The 20,440-nt window shown below is 41.2% G+C and overlaps 1 protein-coding gene across 3 annotated transcripts in view; it reads left to right on the top strand.

The window, feature by feature from the left end:
- Nucleotides 1-20,440, top strand: part of KIN (Kin17 DNA and RNA binding protein) — a 35,569-nt gene that overhangs the window by 553 nt on the left and 14,576 nt on the right. For 2 of the 3 annotated variants that reach the window (XM_026454806.1, XM_026454805.2), the window contains exons 2-7: nt 5,029-5,123; nt 10,587-10,630; nt 10,716-10,838; nt 11,870-12,051; nt 15,026-15,074; nt 15,937-15,997. In XM_026454806.1, coding sequence (XP_026310591.1) covers nt 5,029-5,123; nt 10,587-10,630; nt 10,716-10,838; nt 11,870-12,051; nt 15,026-15,074; nt 15,937-15,997 — 554 coding nt within the window. The remainder of the gene's footprint in view (nt 1-5,028; nt 5,124-10,586; nt 10,631-10,715; nt 10,839-11,869; nt 12,052-15,025; nt 15,075-15,936; nt 15,998-20,440) is intronic. The other variant, XM_026454807.2, reaches the window with a different exon arrangement.

The raw sequence follows: 20,440 nt of genomic DNA on the forward strand, positions 1-20,440 counted from the left end.
TTGACTTGGCTCATAAGAGAAACAGGGTGGTTAGGATTCACAACTATTTTGGGATCAGGTGAAAAAGGAGAGCTAAGCTCTTCCACACAACTCATCTAGCAAGCATTTATTGAGCACCTGCACTGTACCGGGCACTGAATAATATTGTGGTTAAGATTATGGATTTATCTGGTTTATGGATATATCAGACTGTCAAAATTTAAAGTCAAGCTGGGCCACTTACCAAGCATTTGGTCTTGGTCAGGTTATTTACTTATATTCTCCTTTACTTATCTGTAAAGAGGGAATAATAATTTCACCTACTTGTAGGATTGTCGTTGAGTTTTAAATGAGTGAAGTATATATAGAGTGGCTCAAGGAGTCTGGGCAGATCTTGAAAAGCCTTACATGCTGCACTATGGAATTTACGCTTTTCCCTATTAAAGAGGTGGTTGATGGAATGCTGTGCAGGCTAGCGATGTGATCATTATTTTCTCCGAAGATTGGACTGGATTGGGTAAGGGTGGAAAAACACTGAGGCAACTGGAATAATCTAATCCAGTGTTTCTACAAGTGAAGGAAGAGATATTTTAGGTGGGACTCATACTGACTAACATTGATACAGTTATTCTCTTTAGTTCTATTAATGAATACCTGTATATCTATTATCTAATGTCTTAGTCTGCTTGGACTGCCATATAAAGTGCAATAGACTGGGTGGTTTAAATGACAGAAATTTATTTCTCCCAGTTCCGGAGGCTGGCAAGTTCAGGATCAAGGTGCTGGCATGGTCAGATTCTAGTGAGGGTCCTCTTCTTGGTTTGCAGAAACCGCGTCTATCCTCACAAAGCAAGCTCTAGTAGACACTTCTCTTCCTCTTTTTTTTTCTTTTTTTAAGATAAGGTCCCACCCTGTTCATCATGCAGGCTCTACCCTTGTGACCTCATCTAAACCTGGTCACCTCCAAAGGCCACCTACTAATGCCATCCCCTTGGGGGTTAGGGTTCAACATATGAACTTTGGGGGGGACGCAAACATGCAGTCAGTAACACCCAGACTTAACACTTTAAGTAATCTTGCCATGTTTAATTTATAAAAAATAGTTTAAATTACCAATATCAGGATATTTTACCTCTAAATACTTAGACATCTCTAAAATTTCAGGATTCTTTTCTATATAACCACAATATATGTAATCAGCATAACAAAATTAATAGAAGTTCCTCTTTATCATCTAATACACAGTCACACTTCCTCAGTTGTCCTCCAACTGCTTCTTGAAATCAAGATTCAATCAAAAGCCATGGACTGTGACAGATTTGGTTATTAGGACCCCCACCCCCCGAGTCTCCCTCATCATCAACATCCTGCAACAGGCTGTTATATTTGTTATCGTGGATGAAACTACATTGACACATCAGTATCATCCAGAATCCATAGTTTACATTAGGGTTCACTCTTGCTGTTGTATATCCTATGGGTTTTGACAAATGCGTAATGATACGTATTCACCATTATAAAATCTCACAAAATAGTTTAACTGCCCAAAAAGTTATCTGTGCTCTGAGTTATTAGGACTTTTAGTTTTCTCTAAATTTAATTCTCTCTATATTCTGAATTTAGAATATAACCCATTTTCCCTCCACCCCTTTTTCTTTTTTTTTCCAGACAGAGTCTTGCCTGTCTCACAGGCTGGAATGCAGTGATGCGATCTCATTCACTGCAGCCTCTGCCTCCTGGGTTCAAGTGATTCTCACGCCTCAGCCTCCCAAGTAGATGGGATTACGGTCATCTGGCACCACGCCTGGCTAATGTTTGTGTTTTGGTAGAGGCAAGGTTTTGCCACGTTGGCCAGGCTGGTCTCAAACTCCTGTCCTCAGGTGATTCACCTGCCTCGGCCTCCCAAAGTGCTGGGATTACAGGCGTGAGCCACCGTGCCCGGCCTTCTTTTTCTTGACATTGACTTGTTGAAGAGAGGAGGCCAGGCTGTTGTCCTGTAACATCCCATATGTGTTGACTTGTTTCCTCTAGTTGTCTTTTGCCTTCTAACTCGTAGTTTCTGTCAACTGGAAATTAGATCTAAAAGCTTTGATTGGGTTAGGTTAAACATTTTGGCGAGAAAGAATACTTTGTAGGTGATCTTGATAGGTTAATTTCAAGTTAAACACTTGCTGGGAGGAATATAGTTTTTTTATGTTTTTTTGTTTTTTTGTTTTTTGTTTTTGAGACAAGGTCTCAGTCGGTAGCCCAGGCTGGAGTACAGTGGCACGATCATGGCTCACTGCAACCTTGACCTTCCCAGCTCAAGCAATCCTTCTCCTGCCTCAGCCTCTCAAATAGCTGGGACCACAGGTGCATGCCACCCATGCCTAATGAACTTTTTTATTTGTATTGAGATAATACAAATAAATAAATATTGGGATACTGGGATTACAGGCTCAAGCCACTATGCCCAGCCTATAGTGTTCATTATAGGTGATCTTGTATATTTCACATAGCATCACATAAGGAAGCCAATAATGTTTGGTAGTACTTAAATTGAGTAAAGGTGACAGCTTGTAAATAATATTAGAAAGTATTATTTTCCCCCTTGTAAGAGCAAGTGAGTATTGGGGCAATGCTTAGAAATCCTGCCTATATATCTAGTTTCCCATTAACCTTTTACCTGTGTGTTTTAGCATCCTTGCCTGAGTCGGTTATTTTATTAGGAGTTTCAAAGAGGTTATTTTTCTAATTTTTTTTAACATTTATGATTGGCTGCCATGCTTTTGTTCAAATGAGCTTTTACTCATCAACTAAGGCTATTTGGTTATCCTTAAACTTATTTTTTTCTTTTTGAGACAGGGTCTGACTCTTGGTCAGACTGGAGTACAGTGGCTCTATCATAGCTCATGGCATCCTCTAACTCCCGGGCTCAAGCAATCCTCCTGCCTCAGCCTCTCAAGTAGCTGGGACTATAGGCACATACCACCCATGCCTGGCTAATTTTTAAAAAATATTTTGTGGAGATGGAGGGCTCGTTGTGTTGCTCAGGTTGGTCTTGAACTCGGAGGCTTACACAATCCTCCTGCCTTGGCCTCCTAAGGTGCTGGAATTACAGGCATGAGCCACTGTGTCTGGCCATCCTTAAATGGTTTTTTTTTTTTTTTGAGATGGAGCCTCACTCTGTCGCCCGGGCTGCTGGAGTGCTGTGGCCGGTTCTCAGCTCACTGCAAGCTCCGCCTCCCGGGTTTATGCCATTCTCCTGCCTCAGCATCCGAGTAGCTGGGACTACAGGCGCCCGCCACCTCGCCCGGCTAGTTTTTTTTTTTTTTTTTTTTTTTTTTTTTTTTTTTGTATTTTTTAGTAGAGACGGGGTTTCACCGTGTTAGCCAGGATGGTCTCGATCTCCTGACCTCGTGATCCGCCCGTCTCGGCCTTCCAAAGTGCTGGGATTACAGGCTTGAGCCACCGCGCCCAGCCGCCATCCTTAAATGTTATACTGAGATGTAGTTTTTATGGGGAAGGAGTAAAGGATTAATTCTTTTCTTTAATTATCAATTTTCAGAGTAAGGCTACCGCGGTGTTTCTGTGTCTATTTGCCCTCAGATCTATTCATTGCCCGGAATTCCCTACCTAGGAGGTGGGCTGGGAGAGGGAGATAGGTGACCCCTACGGTTTCGCTTCCCCATCTTCTATCTCCTGATATTGGAAGAATGAAGAGGGTGAAGGTCAGAGCCAGTGTATCCCCCCCGTCTACTCCTGGGTTTCTAGGATTTCATAACTTTATCATTTGTTCATTTTATTTTTTCTTAATTTATAGAAAATGATACTTTTTTTTAATTTATGAGGCTGATACCAAGTTTCTTTTTAAAATGAATGTAAATAATAACTGTGATTCTTATAGGGCACAGATGAGGCAAAAATTGTGTAAGAGGTCCATGATCTAAAGATTAGGAAACTATTTGAAGCAAAATCGAATGTGGAAATCTGGACAGTGTCAGTGAGATTGAACAGAGGGACTGGATATGGGTTATTAAGAAGCTGAATAGACTTCCTATTAAATTGAAAGTAGAAAGAGAAGGGGCCAGGCGCGGTGGCTTACACCTGTAATCCCAGCACTTTGGGAGGCTGAGGCCGGTGGATCACCTGAGGTCGGGAGTTCAAGACCAGCCTGACCAACATGGAGAAACCCCGTCTCTACTAAAAATACAAAAATTAGCCAGGCATGGTGGCGCATGCCTGTAATCCCAGCCACTCGAGAGGCTGAGGCAGGAGAATCACTTGAACCCGGGAGGTGGAGGTTGTGGTGAGCTGAGATCGCGCCATTGCACTCCAGCCTGGGCAAAAAGAGCGAAACTCCGTCTCAAAAAAAAAAAAAAAAAAAAAAATGAGAGAGAGGAAGGAATCTAGGATGTTATCTGGTTTCCTGGCTTGAGTGATTGTGCTTCAGATAGAGATAGGGAATAGAAGAAAGGCACATTTTTCGTTTCCATTACTAGTGAAGAATGAGGTTCAAATATGAAGGAGAGGTGGATACTAAGTCAAAACTTGTATGTTTTTTTCCAGTCATTTTAAGAAGGTACAAATGTTTAACAAGGTTAATATAATATGCAGCAATGTATTTTGGATAATGAGCTGAAGTAGAAGAAAGTGAGCGAAAGTAGTTTCTGTGTTGGAAATTCACTAATGACCCATTTTACTCTTTTAAGCACTTGTCTGACACTTTGTATAAAATAGGTGCTCAATAAGAATTGGTTAACTTAAGTCTAAAAACTGGAATCTCTCTTCTGTTTCTGTGCCTGGTATGTTTCTTACTAATGTCTGTTTTCTACAGCACTCTTTTGCTGTCTCTTTGATCTCAAGGATTATTCTTTGATTCGCAGAGTTGAAAACTCAACTCCATAAAAAATTTTTTTGAAAACCTGATAGAGTAGTTACATCTAGTGATTTGGTTATTTTTTAATTTATCATCAAAGAGCAGATTTTTTGGGTTTTAACTAACTACTTCTATTTAGAGCCCATTTTGATGACCTAAATCAGAATTTATTACTTTTACATTTTTTATAGAATGGCTTTAAGTGTCATTGTATGTCCGAATCTCATCAGAGACAACTATTGCTGGCTTCAGAAAATCCTCAGCAGTTTATGGATTATTTTTCAGAGTAAGTAACTCAAAGAACTCTTTATCTTATAAGCTTTATTCAGTTGAACACTTAATAGATGGTTAATATTTTCAGTATTGGAAGTTCTATTATTTCTTATATGTTAACATAACTGTATTCTCTCTATGCTTAGTCTTTATCTTTTGAAAATTAATCATACTCTAAGACTGTTACAAAATTATTTCTCACAACTTAGTTTTTCCTTTCTTCCACTTCAAATATACGAAGCTGTCTTTCATTCTAACACACTTGTGACAAAGAGCATAGGTTCTGCATTCAGACTTCCCAAACTCAAATCCTTCTCCATTTAAAAACTGTATGCCTTTGGATGACCTACTTTTTCCTGTGGTTTATTCTCCTCATCTCTAAAATGGTGCTAAAAAGCCAGGCGAGGTGGCTCACACCTGTAATCCCAGCACTTTCGGAGGCCAAGGCGGATGGATCACAAGGTCAGGAGTTCAAGACCAGTGTGGCCAAGATGACGAAACCCCATCTCTACTAAAAATACAAAAATTAGCCTGACATGGTGGTGGACGCCTATAATCCCAGCTACTCAGGAGGCTGAGGCAGGAGAATTGCTTGAACCCCGGAGGCAGAGGTTGCAGTGAGCTGAGATTGCACCACTGCACCCCAGCCTGGGTGTCACAGCAAGGCTCCGTCTCAAAAAAAAAAAAAAAAAAAAAAAATTGGCACTAAAAATAGCAAACTCTTCCAAGTATTGCTGATCCTTCATCGAGTTTACATGGAGGTCAATGAATTAATACTTTATGAGTGCTTCGAAGAGTGCCTATATTCAATTCAGATTAGCTGTTGTTATCATTACCATTGATAACCATCTCTTTGCTTGTTACCATCTCTTTCTTTCCAAACTTCTAGACATTTTGGTCCTAGGACCCCATTATACTTATAAAAAATATTGAAGACCCCAAGAACTTCTGTTTATGTAGGTTATATGTATCAACACATAGAAATCAAAACAAGTTTTTTTAAAAAATTGGTTTATAAATTATTCTTATTGAGACAGAGTTTCACTCTTATTGCCCAGGCTGGAGTGCAGTGGCATGATCTTGGCTCACTGCAACCTCTGCCTCCTGGGTTCAAGCGATTCTCCTGCCTCGGCCTCCCGAGTAGCTGTAGCTGGGATTACAGGCATGTGCCACCATGCCCGGCTAATTTTTTATATTTTTAAGAGAGAAAGGGTTTCGGATTGGTCTTGAACTCCTGACCTCAGGTGATCCACCCGCCTCAGCATCCCAAAGTGCTGGGATTACAGGCGTGAGCCACCGTGCCCAGCCATAAATTAATTTTTAAAAATAATACACTTATGTGTTAAAGTTAATAATGTTTTTAATGAAAAACAACTACATCTTCTAAATTTTAAAACATGCATTGTTTTACATGTTTGCAAATCTCTTCAATGTCTCACCTAATAGAGGCCAGTTGAATTCTTGACTCTCCGTCTGCATTCAGTCTGTTGGGAAATGTTTTGATTGAAGCACAGAAAGAAAATCCAGCCTTGAGTTCACAGTCTAGTAAGGAAGAAAGAAAAATCCAGCCTTTACATAGATATGTAGTTGGAAGCAGGGGGAGTATTTTAATAATATTTTCAGATAATTTTATTCCTTGATACTACATCAAAACACAATGCATGGCAGTGTCTTAAAGATTAGTTCCAGTGGGGACTCTGAAACCAGGTCAGGGAACCTTTTGTACTCTGTTACATTAAAATCCATGGGTTGTCTTTGATTTTGAGTGACTCTTATACTCCATGCATGATTTTGTAACATGCACTGGTCATTTTAAAACTTATCATTTCACTGACTTCCATAGATCTTCCCAATGGTGACAGATTTTATCAAACAATGTCATAAAATCGTTCATTAATGTCAACACTGAAGTCATCAGAAACATCTCTAAAAGTATTGGGAATTATGTCAGCCTCACAGTGGCAGATACTAGTTTGAGAGTTCAGATTTTTTTTTTTTTTTTTTTTTTTTTTTGAGACGGAGTCTTGCTCTGCCGCCCAGCCTGGAGTGCAGTGGCCTGGAGTGCAGTGGCCGGATCTCAGCTCACTGCAAGCTCCGCCTCCCGGGTTCACGCCATTCTCCTGCCTCAGCCTCCCGAGTAGCTGGGACTACAGGCGCCCACCACCTCGCCCAGCTAGTTTTTTGTATTTTTTAGTAGAGACGGGGTTTCACCGTATTAGCCAGGATGGTCTCGATCTCCTGACCTCATGATCCACCCGTCTCGGCCTCCCAAAGTGCTGGGATTACAGGCTTGAGCCACCGCGCCCGGCCGAGAGTTCAGATTTTATCATTGGCAACAAATACTGTCAGTTGTTTCCCTTGATGTGACAGATACACTTTGTTTATTTTTTAGAAACTGTTTGCCAAATACTCAATTTGCCAAAATTGCACAATCTCGGCTCACCACAACCTCTGCCTCCCAGTTTAAGCGGTTCTCTTGCCTCAGCCTCCTGAGTAGCTGAGATTACAGGCATGTGCCACTGCACCTAGCTAATTTTTGTATTTTTAGTAGAGAAGGGGTTTCACCATGTTGGTCAGGCTGATCTTGAACTCCTGACCTTGTGATCCACCCGCCTCAGCCTCCCAAAGTGCCGGGCTAAGCACCTGTCTTTTGTTTTACTAAGACAGGATCTCTGCCCAGGCTGGAGCGTTGTGCTACAATCATAGCTCACTGCAGCCTCTATCTCTCTGGCTTAAGTGATCCTCTCACCTCAACCACTCAAGTAGCTGGGACTACAGGCCTGGCTACTTTTTTTTGTTTAGCAGAAATCAGGCCTCGCTCGCTACTGTTGCCCTGGCTGGTCTTGAACTCCTAGGCTCAAGCGATCTTCCCTCCTCAGCCTCCCAAAGTGCTGGGATTACAAGTGTCAGCCACCTCACCCAGCCAAACCTGCTTCTTATTCTGTGCTGGCAAATAGCCATCACCCACACTCCTCAGTTGTAAACCACAAGTCCTCTTGGAATTTCCATTTGTCAGTTGTCCTGCACAACGTCCTTTATACTATGTCCTTTCCATTCTCACTGGCCTAGCACTAGTTCTCTGCATCTCTCACCTAAAGTATTTTAGTGAGGTTCTCACTGGTCGCCCAGCCTGCAGCTTCATCCGCTTTTGTACGTGTTTTACACCAGTGATTCACAAACTGCTGAGTGCATCAGAGTCACCCGACTTCTGAGGCGGTCAGTCTGGGGCAGGGCTGGAGTCTTTTAGTTTCTGTCAAGTTCTCAGCGGCTGATGCTGCTGGTCTAGAGGCCACAATTTGAGAATTATTGTTCTCTGCTGTCTACCAGATTTTAACACATTTCTCCAAAGTTTTAAAAATATATTTAAAAATTTTTAATACTATATATATGTGTGTGTGTGTATATGTGTGTGTGTGTATATATATATTTATATATATTTTTTTGAGACAGAGTCTCACTCTGTCCCCTAGGCTGGAGTACAATGTCATGATCTCTGCTCACTGCAACCTCTGCCTCCCAGGTTCAAGTGATTCTCCTGCCTCAGCCTCCTGAGTAGCTGTTACTACAGGCACCAGCCACCACACCCGGCTAATTTTTTGTATTTTTAGTAGAAATGGGGTTTCACCGTGTTAGCCAGGATGGTCTCAATCTCCTGACCTCCTTGTGATCCGCCCACCTTGGCCTCCCAAGGTGCTGGGATTACAGGCATGAGCCAACATGTTGAGCCTTTTTTTTTTTTTTTTTTTTTTGAGATGGAGTCTCGCTCTGTTGCCCAGGCTGGAGTGCGGTGGCTGGATCTCAGCTCACTGCAAGCTCCGCCCTCCGGATTTACGCCATTCTCCAGCCTCAGCCTCCCGAGTAGCTGGGACTACAGGCGCCCGCCACCTCGCCCGGCTCGTTTTTTGTATTTTTTAGTAGAGACGGGGTTTCACCGTGTTAACCAGGATGGTCTCAATATCCTAACCTCGTGATCCGCCTGTCTCGGCCTCCCAAAGTGCTGGGATTACAGGCTTGAGCCACCGCCCCCGGCCTTTTTTTTTTTTTTTTTTTTTAAAGACAGGGTCTTGTTCTGTGGCATCGTCATGGCTTACTATAGCCTTGACCTCCTGGGCTCAGGCAGTCCTCCTGATTCAGCCTGCCATATAACTGGGAACATAGATGCACGCCACCACACCTGGCTAATTTTTAAATTTTTTTGGTTTAGAGACAGTGTCTCACTTTGTTGCCCAGGCTGGTCTTGAACTCCTGGGCTCAAGTGATCCTCCTGTCTCAACCTCCCAAAGTCCTGGGATTACAGGTATGAGCCATCGCACCCGGGCCAAACAAAATTGTTTAATGCTTTTCTATTGACAGCACAAAACTCAGCCTCTTTCACGTGACATTCGAGGTACTTCAAAAATTAGCCAAACCTTATTTTGGTTTCCCAGCCACATCATCTCCCTTATTCTACTCTATCCTCCCTCTCACTCTGAGTTTTATCAGCCATAAATTTTAGTCAAATTAAGCCATTTCTCAGATATGTGAGGCTTTCATGTTTCTTTGCCAGCTGGAAAGAGCTTTCTCTTGCAGTTCACCTCTAGGGTTCTACTTATCCTTCACCATCCACAATAAAATCACCTCTGGGCATCTCCTGTGACTCTTTCAATGACATTTTGTTACATTTCTTTTTCATTATGATTGGTTCTGCTAGATTGTAACCTTCTTGAAAGTTAAGATTTATGTCTTACTCACCTAGGTTTATCTAGCACTTACTACAGTGTACCCAGCTCAGAGCCACATATTAAGTACCAATTTCACGTGGAATCAGGGCAGTTTCGTTATCATAGATAGACTGGGGTCATTATGCCACCATCAGTGGCACTAACAGACTTCATGAAGGAACCATTCCGAAGGCACGTGGTAACTTTCTATGACTGCTTTACCAAGACAAAACATTTCAACTCCAAACTGTCTTTTAACTTAATCCTTAAAAGCTGTAATCTTTTGGAGTTCTTTCCTTGATCGGTTTTTAAAGGTTCATAGCCATATTCATGTAGATGTTTCATATATCATTTGGGCATTAAAACTATACTGGCTGGATGCAGTGGCTCATGCCTGTAATCCCAGCAGCTTGGGAGGCTGAGGCAGGTGGATCACCTGAGGCCAGGAGTTTGAGACCAGCCTGTCCAACATGGTGAAACCCCATCTCTACTAAAAATTAAAAAAAAAAAAAAAATTAGCCAGGCGTGATGGTAGACCACTGTAATCCCAGATACTTGGGAGGCTGAGGCAAGAGAAATCACTTGAACCTGGGAAGTGGAGGTTGCAGTGAGCTGAGATCATGATTGCGCCACTGCACTCCAGCTTGGGTGACAAGAACGAGACTCCATCTCAAAAAAAACAAAAACAAAAAACTATGCTACTGCTTAAATTTCAGAAAGATGATGCTATATGTTTGTAGAAATTACCTTAATGCTTTCCTTTCTTTCTTTATTAGGGAATTCCGAAATGACTTTTTAGAACTTCTCAGGAGACGCTTTGGTAAACATTTTAAGTATTGTGCAAATAATAACTTTATAAATCGCATAATCTTCTGAGGATCATCAGTGTCGTATTTTGTTCTCAGGCACTAAAAGGGTCCACAACAACATTGTCTACAATGAATACATCAGCCACCGAGAGCACATCCATATGAATGCAACTCAGTGGGAAACTCTGACCGACTTTACTAAGTGGCTGGGCAGAGAAGGTAAGAATGAGATTTCAAAGTTGCTTCTTCTTTCCCATTTCTAATCTTCATAGGATGAGATGTTTGGGATAAGAAAAGAAAAACAATTGGGTCAGTGTTTTGCTTATTCATCATGTTACTTGATTTCATTTGGGGAGCATAATTTCTGCCTTAAGTTAATAGAACATCATATAACCATTGGATATTAAATACTTAGATAGAATTGAATAAACACTATGCAAGATAATACAGTTGTCTCTCAGTATCCATGAGGGATTGGGTCCAGGACCCCTTGCTGGTAACCAAAATTCACAGATACTCAAGTCCCTTATATAAAATAAAATGATATAGTACTTGCGTGTAACCTATATACATTCTCCCTCGTACTTTAAATCATCTCTAGATTTCTTATAATATTTAAAACAATGTAAATAGTTTTTATACTCTATTGTTAAGGAAAAATGAGAAGGAAAAAATGTCTGTGCATGTTCAGTACAGATGCCACCATCCGTTTTTCTTTTTTTGAATATTTCTCACCCACAGTTGGTTGAATCCATATATAGTATCTAAATTTCATTAAATATAAATATGGAAAATCCCATTTGCTGCATGAATTTGTGTATTTGAGTGTATTTGAGTGTATTTGGTGTTCTGTTTTGTTTTTGAGACTGAGTCTCACTCTGTTGCCCAAGCTGGAGTGCAGTGGCGCGATCTCAGCTCACTGCAATCTCCACCTCCCAGGTTCAAGCTATTCTCCTGCCTCAACCTCCTGAGTAGCTGGGATTACAGGTGTGCGCCACCATGCCCAGCTAATTTTTGTATTTTTAGTAGAGACAGGGTTTCACCATGTTGGCCAGGCTGTTCTTGAGTTCCTGACCTCAAGTGATCCACCTGTGTCAGCCTCCTAGAGTGCTGAGATTACATGTGTAAGCCATGGTGCTCGGCCTGATTTGAGTGTATTTGAATGAATAAATATGCAGTGATGAAACACATTCATATTTATGTTTTGCTTTGATTGTATGCTAATTTATGGTGGCGGCTGTTTTTTTAAGGCTTGTGCAAAGTGGATGAGACACCAAAAGGCTGGTATATTCAGTACATAGACAGGGACCCAGAAACTATTCGCCGGCAACTGGAACTGGAGAAAAAGAAAAAGCAGGACCTTGATGATGAAGAAAAAACTGCCAAATTTATTGAAGAACAAGTGAGAAGAGGCCTGGAAGGGAAGGAGCAGGTGGGCAAACAATATCATCCTGAGAAGCAATGTCCAAAGGTCTAAAGAAGCACAATGGCTTGGTTTTTTGTTTTTTTTTGTTTTTTGAGATGGAGTCTTGCTTTGTCACCCAGGCTGGAGTGCAGTGGCACAATCTCAGCTCACTGCAACCTCTGCCTCCCGGGTTCAAGCAATTCCCCTGCCTCAGCCTCCTGAGTAGCTGGGACTACAGGCGCCACCATCACGCCCAGCTAATTTTTGTATTTTTTAGTAGAGACAGGGTTTCACCATATTGGTCAGGCTGGTCTCCAACTCCTGACCTCAGGTGATCCGCCGGCCTCAGCCTCCCAAAGTGACAGGATTACAGACATGAGCCACCACACCTGGCCAGCTTGTGTTTTTTCAGCATTGAATCAAGTTTCTGTGCGCACTGTTCCTTAACTAAGAGGAGAACCAGCCTGGTGTCAAAGTACATTTGACTTACTAACTTCATAATCTTGTATAATTACATAGTCTTTCCAAACCTCAATTTCCTTATATCTAAATAGAGACGCTACCTAATGGGAAGACATATACACAGATAATTTCAACTGATTATGATTAATTCAGTACTGGAGGTAAACGCAGCGTGTGGAAACACAGAGAAGCAATGTTTACTCTGGCCTGGGGAGGATAGAGTATTTGAAGGTGGATACAACCTCAGTGCCCAGGAGTCTTGAAGAATCAGTGGGTGCAAGCCAGATGAATGGGGAGGGAAGGAGCTGAGGTGTTAGAATACCTAGGTTGAGGCATTTATTTCAACATACATTTGTCAGCGCCTCCACTGTGCCAGGATTCTCGTAGGCGCAGGGAATACTCAGTGAACAAAAGGTACAAAAAACTCTCTCCTGTGGCTTACTTTTTTATTTTTTGAGACGGAGTCTCACTCTGTCACCCAGGCTGGAGTGCGGTGGCGCAATTTCAGCTCACTGCAACCCCCGCCTGGTGGGTTCAAGTGATTCTTGTGTCTCAGCCTCCCAAGTAGCTGGGACTACAGGCATAAACCACCACGCTGGGCTAATTTTTTGCATTTTTAATAGAGACGGGGTTTCGCCATGTTGGCCAGGTTGGTCTCAAACTCCTGACCTCATGTGATCCCCCCTCCTCAGCCTCCCAAAATGCTGAGATTACAGGCATGAGCCACCACACCCAGCCTTCTGTGGCTTACGTTCTAACACTTGTGTGTGAGCAGGCAAAGATAGCCTGGTGTGTATGTGAAACTGAGTGGTTTTTGAACTGTTTATTGAGCTCTAACATACATTGATTAAAGTGTATGAAGTGCATTAATCTTATGTGTACAGTTCACTGAACTTTTACAAATATATGTGTATAGAAAGAGTGACAGGTAACGTGGAACCACCACCCAGATGAAGATATAGGACTTTTCTAGTATCCCAGAGGGTTTCCTCACACTCATTGCCAATTAATACCCCATCTCCCAGAAGTAACCATTGTTCCAATATACCACTATTCATGATTCATTAGTTTAGTCTGTTCTTGAACAGACTTAAAAAAAAAAAGTTTTTGCTTTTCCTAAGGTTTATTGCCTTATATTTTTGTTATTTCCTGTTTAAGTTGTAATAGAAATAAGAATATGGGTAAACTCTGCCTTTTGGTACAGAAAAGCTACTTTTTGGTATTTAGAATAATTCTCAATTGGATAATATTTGCAACGCATGTAAGTTCTAATTTTTTTTTGAGAGACTGTCTCTCTCTGTCACCAGGCTGGAATGCAGTGGTGTGATTACAGCTCACTGCACCCTTGACCTCTGGTGCTCAAGTGAACCTGTTGCTTCATATGAGTAACTGGGACTATAGACATGCACCACCATGCCTATAGCTAATTTTTTTTTTTTTTTTTGTAGAGATGGAGGTTCTTGCTATGTTGTCCAGGCTGGCCTCTAACTCCTGGCCTCAAGCATTCCTCCCGCCCGAGCTCGGCCTCCCAAGGTGCTGGGATTACAGGCATGAGCCACCATGCCCAGCCAAAGCATGTAATTTCTTTTGTTTTTTGTTTTTTTTTTGAGACAACATCTTGCTCTGTCACCCAGGCTGGAGAATGCAGCGGCATGATCTCGGCTCACTGCAACCTCCACCTCCCAGGTTCAAGCGATTCTCCTGCCTCAGACTCCCGAGTAGCTGGGATTACAGGCGCCCGCCACCACACCCAGCTAATTATTTTTAGTAGAGACGGGGTTTCACCAAGTTGGCCAGGCTCGTCTCGCTCTTTCACCCAGTCTGGAGTAAAGTGGCGTGATCTCAGCTCACTGCAACACTCACCCCCTGGGTTCAGGAGATTCTCCTGGCTCAGCCTCCTGAGTAGCTGGCATTACAAGCACCCACCATCACACCTGGCTAAATTTTTGTATTTTTAGTAGAGACAGAGTTTCACCATGTTGGCCAGGCTCATCTCGAATGCCTGTCCTCAGGTGATCCATCTGCCTCGACCTCCCAGAGTGTTAGGATTACAGGCGTGAGCCACCGTAATTTCTTTTTCTTTTCTTTTCTTTTTTTTTTTTTTTCTTTGAGACAGAGTCTCATTCTGTTGCCCAGGCTGGAGTGCAGTGGCACAATCTTGGCTCACTGCAACCTCTGCCTCCTGGGTTCACGCGATTCTCCTGCCTCAGCCTCCTGAGTAGCTGGGATTACAGGTGCACACCACCATGCCCAGCTAATTTTTTGTGTATTTTTAGTAGAGACGGGGTTTCACTATGTTGGCCAGACTGGTCTCAAACTCCTGACCTCGTGATCTGCCCACCTCAGCCTCCCAAAGTGCTGGGATTACAGGCGTGAGCCACCACGCCCGGCCAAAAGCATGTAATTTCTTAATTAGGATCTTAATCACTTGCATGTTAGAGCTGCCTGGCAACACAGGTAGCAAGTCATAATTTAGGCCTATTGAATGGTGATGGTAAATGCACTGTACACCAAAACCTTAAAACTTTCTTTTTTTTAGGAGGCCCCTACTTTTACGGAATTAAGCAGAGAAAATGATGAAGAGAAAGGTAGTTTTATTTTTTCTTTTCTTTCTTTTTTTAAACATAGATGCTTTTATATTGGTTTTGTTAAAAATGCAACTTGTCAACCTATCTGGGAGTAAGACATCCAATCTGTCTGAGTTACATTGTTTTTATTGATTTAATGTAAAGGTAATACTAATGAATTAATTGGATAGGCTAGCTGAAGCTACAAGTAACAAAATTGACTACAATTAGCTTAAACAATAAGGAAATATCTTGCCATAATAAGAATCTCAGAGGTAAGGTGGTTCTGCATTCTGTATGGACACAAGGTAGCTGCCAACACGCCAGCCATCACATGCAGACTCTGCATTGTCATGAGGGTGGCAGAGAGCATCTCAGGATGCTCTTCTAGAATCCTGTTAGGAGCAAGGATACTTTTCCAAGAAGACACTCCTCCCTTCAATAGATTTCCTTTCAGATGTCATTGGCCAGAACTGTGTCACACATCCACCCAAAAAGTAGTCACTGGGATTATGTTGATTGGTTTAGGCAATCAGAATTTACCCCAGAGATGAAAATGGTGTTATGTCCCCTGAGCCACAGGCAAGAGGTATGGAGACCTAAACAGAATTGGAGTACTGTTCCCCAGGGGAAATGGGGATAGAGCAGGGAAGTGCCCGTGTGGTCTGCCACGGTGACATGGCATGCAAGGTTCCTCCTGTTCTATGGTTGTCAGTCTGGGACGTTTTACAGGAATGTGTGGTCTCCGCATAGGAACATTTTAGCTCCCGTTTATTGAAAATGTCCCTGAGATCCTCTGTGAACACTTTGTAGTATCTTATCTGAGAAGTTTTATTATAATTTTCCTGAAACGTACATGTGGAATAACATTTTGTTCTTCTAGTCACGTTTAATTTGAGTAAAGGAGCATGCAGTTCATCCGGAGCAACGTCTTCCAAGTCAAGGTGAGCTGCATCATTCATGGATATCTTAACACTTAGGATTTTTGTGAAATATTGGTTACTGCATTTTAAAGTATTGTGAATCATTTTTTTCTAGTTGTAGTTCTCACCTTTTTTTGGTTTTTGTTGGTTGCACTGTTTTCTTGTCAATTGTTCTTTTTTTTTGTTTTTGTTTTTAAGAGATAGGGTCTTGCTACGTTGCCCAGGCTGGCCTTGAACTCCTGGGCTCAAGGTGATCTTCCTGCCTCAGCCTCCCAGGTATCAATAGCTGGGATTATGGTCACACCCTACTGTGCCCAGCTAGCAACTATTCTTTTCCTATTTGCCTGTGTTGAGATGATTCTGTTTTGTGAGGAAAGCCTCATTTTGATTATATGTTTCACATGAATAAACTTTTGCTTCTCCGTGAATCCTTCTCCATTTAATGGTTCCTTGTTTGCTATATGAAACTGTCTATTTTCCTGTCTTAGTCCGCTTGCCACAGTTTAAATGTTAGCTGGGTATGCATTTTTCTTTCACTTGCTGCATTGTGAGTTTTCTGAGAATAGAGATTATCAACCTTTCTCCTTAGCCTCCAGTACAGTGTCAATATACCAGGAAACACTCAGTAATCATTACCTGCCCTTCTAGATGGTCTAGCACAGGGTAGGGGTCAGCAAACTTTTTCTGTGAAGAGCCGCACAGTAAATGTTTTAGGCTTTTTTGGCCAGATGTCTTTGTCACAATAAGTGAACTCTGCTGTCGTAGCAAGAAAGCAGCCGTGGACAGTGCATGAAGGAACTGAGCATGGCTGGGTTCCAGTAAATTTATTTACAAAAGCTGGTGGCAGGTGGCAGCTGCCATTTGGCCTTTAGGCTGTCGTTTGCCAAAACCTGGCATAGCATGTGGTCAGGTAGTTCTACCTACTTTCTACATTACTTCTCTCGCAATTTTTAATGTATTCTTTCACCAAATCTTTATTCATTATTTCTGACATGCAGTACATTCAGTTTTGTCATGGAGGTTAAAAAAGATGAGTAAGACAAGATAGTCAAGTACCAGTATCTACTGGAATTTGCTTTTAAGCTGGTGATATTTTCTATTTTACTTAGTACTTTACATGTTTTTTTTTTAAGATCTAAGTTTTTCAGGTTTGTTTATAGGTCATTGTTTATTTACACTATTGAATGAGTGGCTAGGAGTATGGAAGGAGATAGATAGGCTGAATCAGCAGTATAGATCAGCTTTAAAATGATTTGCCAGATGTCTTAACTTTGATCAAAATAATGTTTCAAAATTAACACCTACATTAGATATAATCAAGAAATTGGTTATTTGGATTCTATATCTGGGTACATTCCGGAAGAATTGTCTAACATTGGCATGATATGACCTGGAAGATAGGCTCAAATATAACACACATGCCTTATTGTTTTAGAACGTTATGCATTTCTGTCTGTTCTTTTGAATTATGTGTTATTCCTAGATGTAGATAGATGTTAAAATTGGTTCCAATGTTCCCCGAATTGACCTCCCTTGTATTAGTTTTCCATGGTTGCTGTAACAGATTACCACAAACTGGGTGGCTTAAAACAACAGAAATATGTTCTTTCTCTGGAGGTCAGATTCTGAATCATTATCACTGGATTGAAATCAAGGAGCCTGCCTGCTGGCTGTGCTCTGGGGAAGAATCTGTCCCTTGCCTTTTCCAGCTCTGTTGGCCACTGGCATTACTTGGCTCGTGGTTGCATCTCTCCAGTATTTAAGAGCAGCATCTTCAAATGTCTCTTTGCCCCATCCTCACATCGCCTTTTCCTCCAGGTGTCAAATCTCCCTCTACCTTGCTCTTACAAGAAAAGGAATGATTGCAGTTAGGGTCCACCCTGATAATCCAGGCCAAGCTCCTCATCTTGAGATCTTTAACTTAATCTCATTTGCAAAGACCCTTTTCTTAGATAAGGTGACATTGATAGGTTTCAGGGATAAGGACCTGATATTTTTGGGGGTCTATTCAGCCTGCTGTACCCCTATGCCAAGCCTTGATATTAGTAAAAAGATTTGTTTTATTTGACCAATTTTGATAATGTATTTGATAATTTATTTGATAAGTTAAGATGTTGTGACCTGAGTCCATGAATAAGGAACAATATATGTATAAGTATGTAAATAGTGTCATAGATAATACAACTGAAAGACATCTGATTTTTTTTTTTCTCTGAGATTATCATACATAATATAGTTTGGGATTCATTCTCCTGTGGATTTATCTCTCTTATATATCTAAAACCTAGAATAAACTAAATGATGTAGATGTCAAAGTGGACATTTTAGGCTATGTTGAGGCACGAAAATGAGCCCCCTTATTGCTTGAAAAAGTTTACTTGATTTTCATTTCTGTTTCTTCTTTGGGCTTCTTTGTCTCCTTTGAGAAGGGCTGGAATTCACTCTAGTTACTGAAAGCAAAAATGAGGGCCGTTCAAGGAGCCTTACTTTCCATTTTCTATCTGTTCATATTCATATCTTGCCTTGATTTTATTTTAACTCTGCCTTACCCCTGTCTCAGTCTCTCACCCTGCTGATGGAATCTTGATATTGCCAGCAAAAGGACCTTTCTGAACTTCAGCTCTTACCATGTCACTCATTTCTTAACGTCTCTTGGTTTCGGCATCTCTAAGATGACCTTGAATTTTTTTACATACTATTAAGTGACTTTTGTGATCCTGTGTGTCTCCTGCCGTTTTCACTCAGCTGTGCCCACTGATTTGGGCTTCCTAAATGAGCCTGGGGTCTCCCCCTTTCCTGTCTTTACATCTGCTATTCCCCTTCCTGGAATGCCCTTTACATCTCTTTTCCCACTTCACCCTGAGATATTGCTGGGCTCCTCTTGTCACCTTTTTTCCCCATTATTGTCGCATTCTAAGCATTTAATGATGCTGAGTAAATTTTCTTTTTCTTTTTTTTTTTGAGACAGAGTTTTGCTGTTTTTGCCCAGGCTGGAGCATAATGGTATGATCTCAGCTCACCACAACCTCTGCCTTCCAAGTTCAGGAGATTCTCCTGCCTCAGCCTCCCGAGTAGCTGGGAGGACGGGCATGCGTCACCATGCTCGGCTGATTTTTTTGTATTTTTAATAGAAAGTGGGTTTCACCATGTTGGTCAGGCTGGTCTCAAACTCCTGACCTCAAATGATCCACCCACCTCAGCCTCCCAAAGTGCTGGGATTACAGGCATGAACCACCACGCCAGCCCAGTTCAGTTTTAAGAAGAGTAAATAATAGCCTTAAATAAACTCAAGTGTCTAAGCTGAGATTAACACCAAAATACTGAAATAATTTATAGATGTATTAATATTTAGGGACTCACTGTAGAGAACCTCTGAGTAATCATGGAGATTGGTAGAGGAGCCAGAAGGCAGAAAAATAAGCAAATATATTTTTTTAAGTGGAGAAAAATCTTCAGAAAATAATAGATTAACAAGCATTTCAAACAGATTACAATAGGAGATAGGTGGTTTGTGAACATGAGACGAGGAAGTGGTAATCACTCAAGCCAAAAATAACCACTTAATCCTAACTCCTCTTTTGCTAGGGTTATTAGTGCCTATTTTGTAGACATATTGTGGTTGATTGTGATCTGACTTATCCCTGGATCCCTAGTTCAAAGTATACTTAAATCTAAAGAACATTTAAGTAGAAAGTTAAAGAGCTTATCTTTACATGGACTTGGCCTGTGCAAAACCCATGTCCATTATTTATAGTTGTCACACCCTAGGAAATGCGGTCAGTAATAGAATCAGAGTTTAAATATATGTTCGGTGGGTTGAATTACAGGTCAAAACCCAGTAAGTAAAATTTTACAAATGTAAATGGAAAGCCTGACAGTTAGGTAAAGAGGAAACAATTCCCATAAAAACAGAGTGACAGAGTCCTGACCTACAATTCTCCATAGAGAAAAGATGTAGGGGTTTTAGTTGACTTCAAACTTAAAGTAGCCCAGCAGTTCATCAATCTAATGCTACCTTTAAATGTATTTTTTTTAAAGTCCAAATAAAGGAAAATAATAAATCTGTTGTATTCTCTACTAATCATACATATTTTTTTCTTGGTTAGCTCCATGGTAGCTTTGTGTAAATATTTATCCTTTGCTTCGTCTTTTGTAAATATGACACATTAAATGATTAGATGGGTAAAAGTCATTTGATCAGCAAATATTAATGGAGCATCTATTTTCATGTGAGTTACAAGATAGTTACTGCTGCTTTGCAGGAAAAAATAGATGCTTCCTCCCTACTACAAGAGAGGAGTCATACATACAAATGATTATCGTACAAGGTGCAGTGTGATGCATGCCACAAGGCACTGTGGCAGTTCAAAACACTGCACGATCCAAGAACCCTCAGAAAGAATGGACCTTAAAGAATTTTAACAAATGGGGATAAAAGGAGAGATTATTTTAGGTATAAAACAA

The sequence above is a fragment of the Piliocolobus tephrosceles genome, chromosome 9, assembly GCF_002776525.5.
Source record: "Piliocolobus tephrosceles isolate RC106 chromosome 9, ASM277652v3, whole genome shotgun sequence".
Lineage (NCBI taxonomy): Eukaryota > Metazoa > Chordata > Mammalia > Primates > Cercopithecidae > Piliocolobus > Piliocolobus tephrosceles.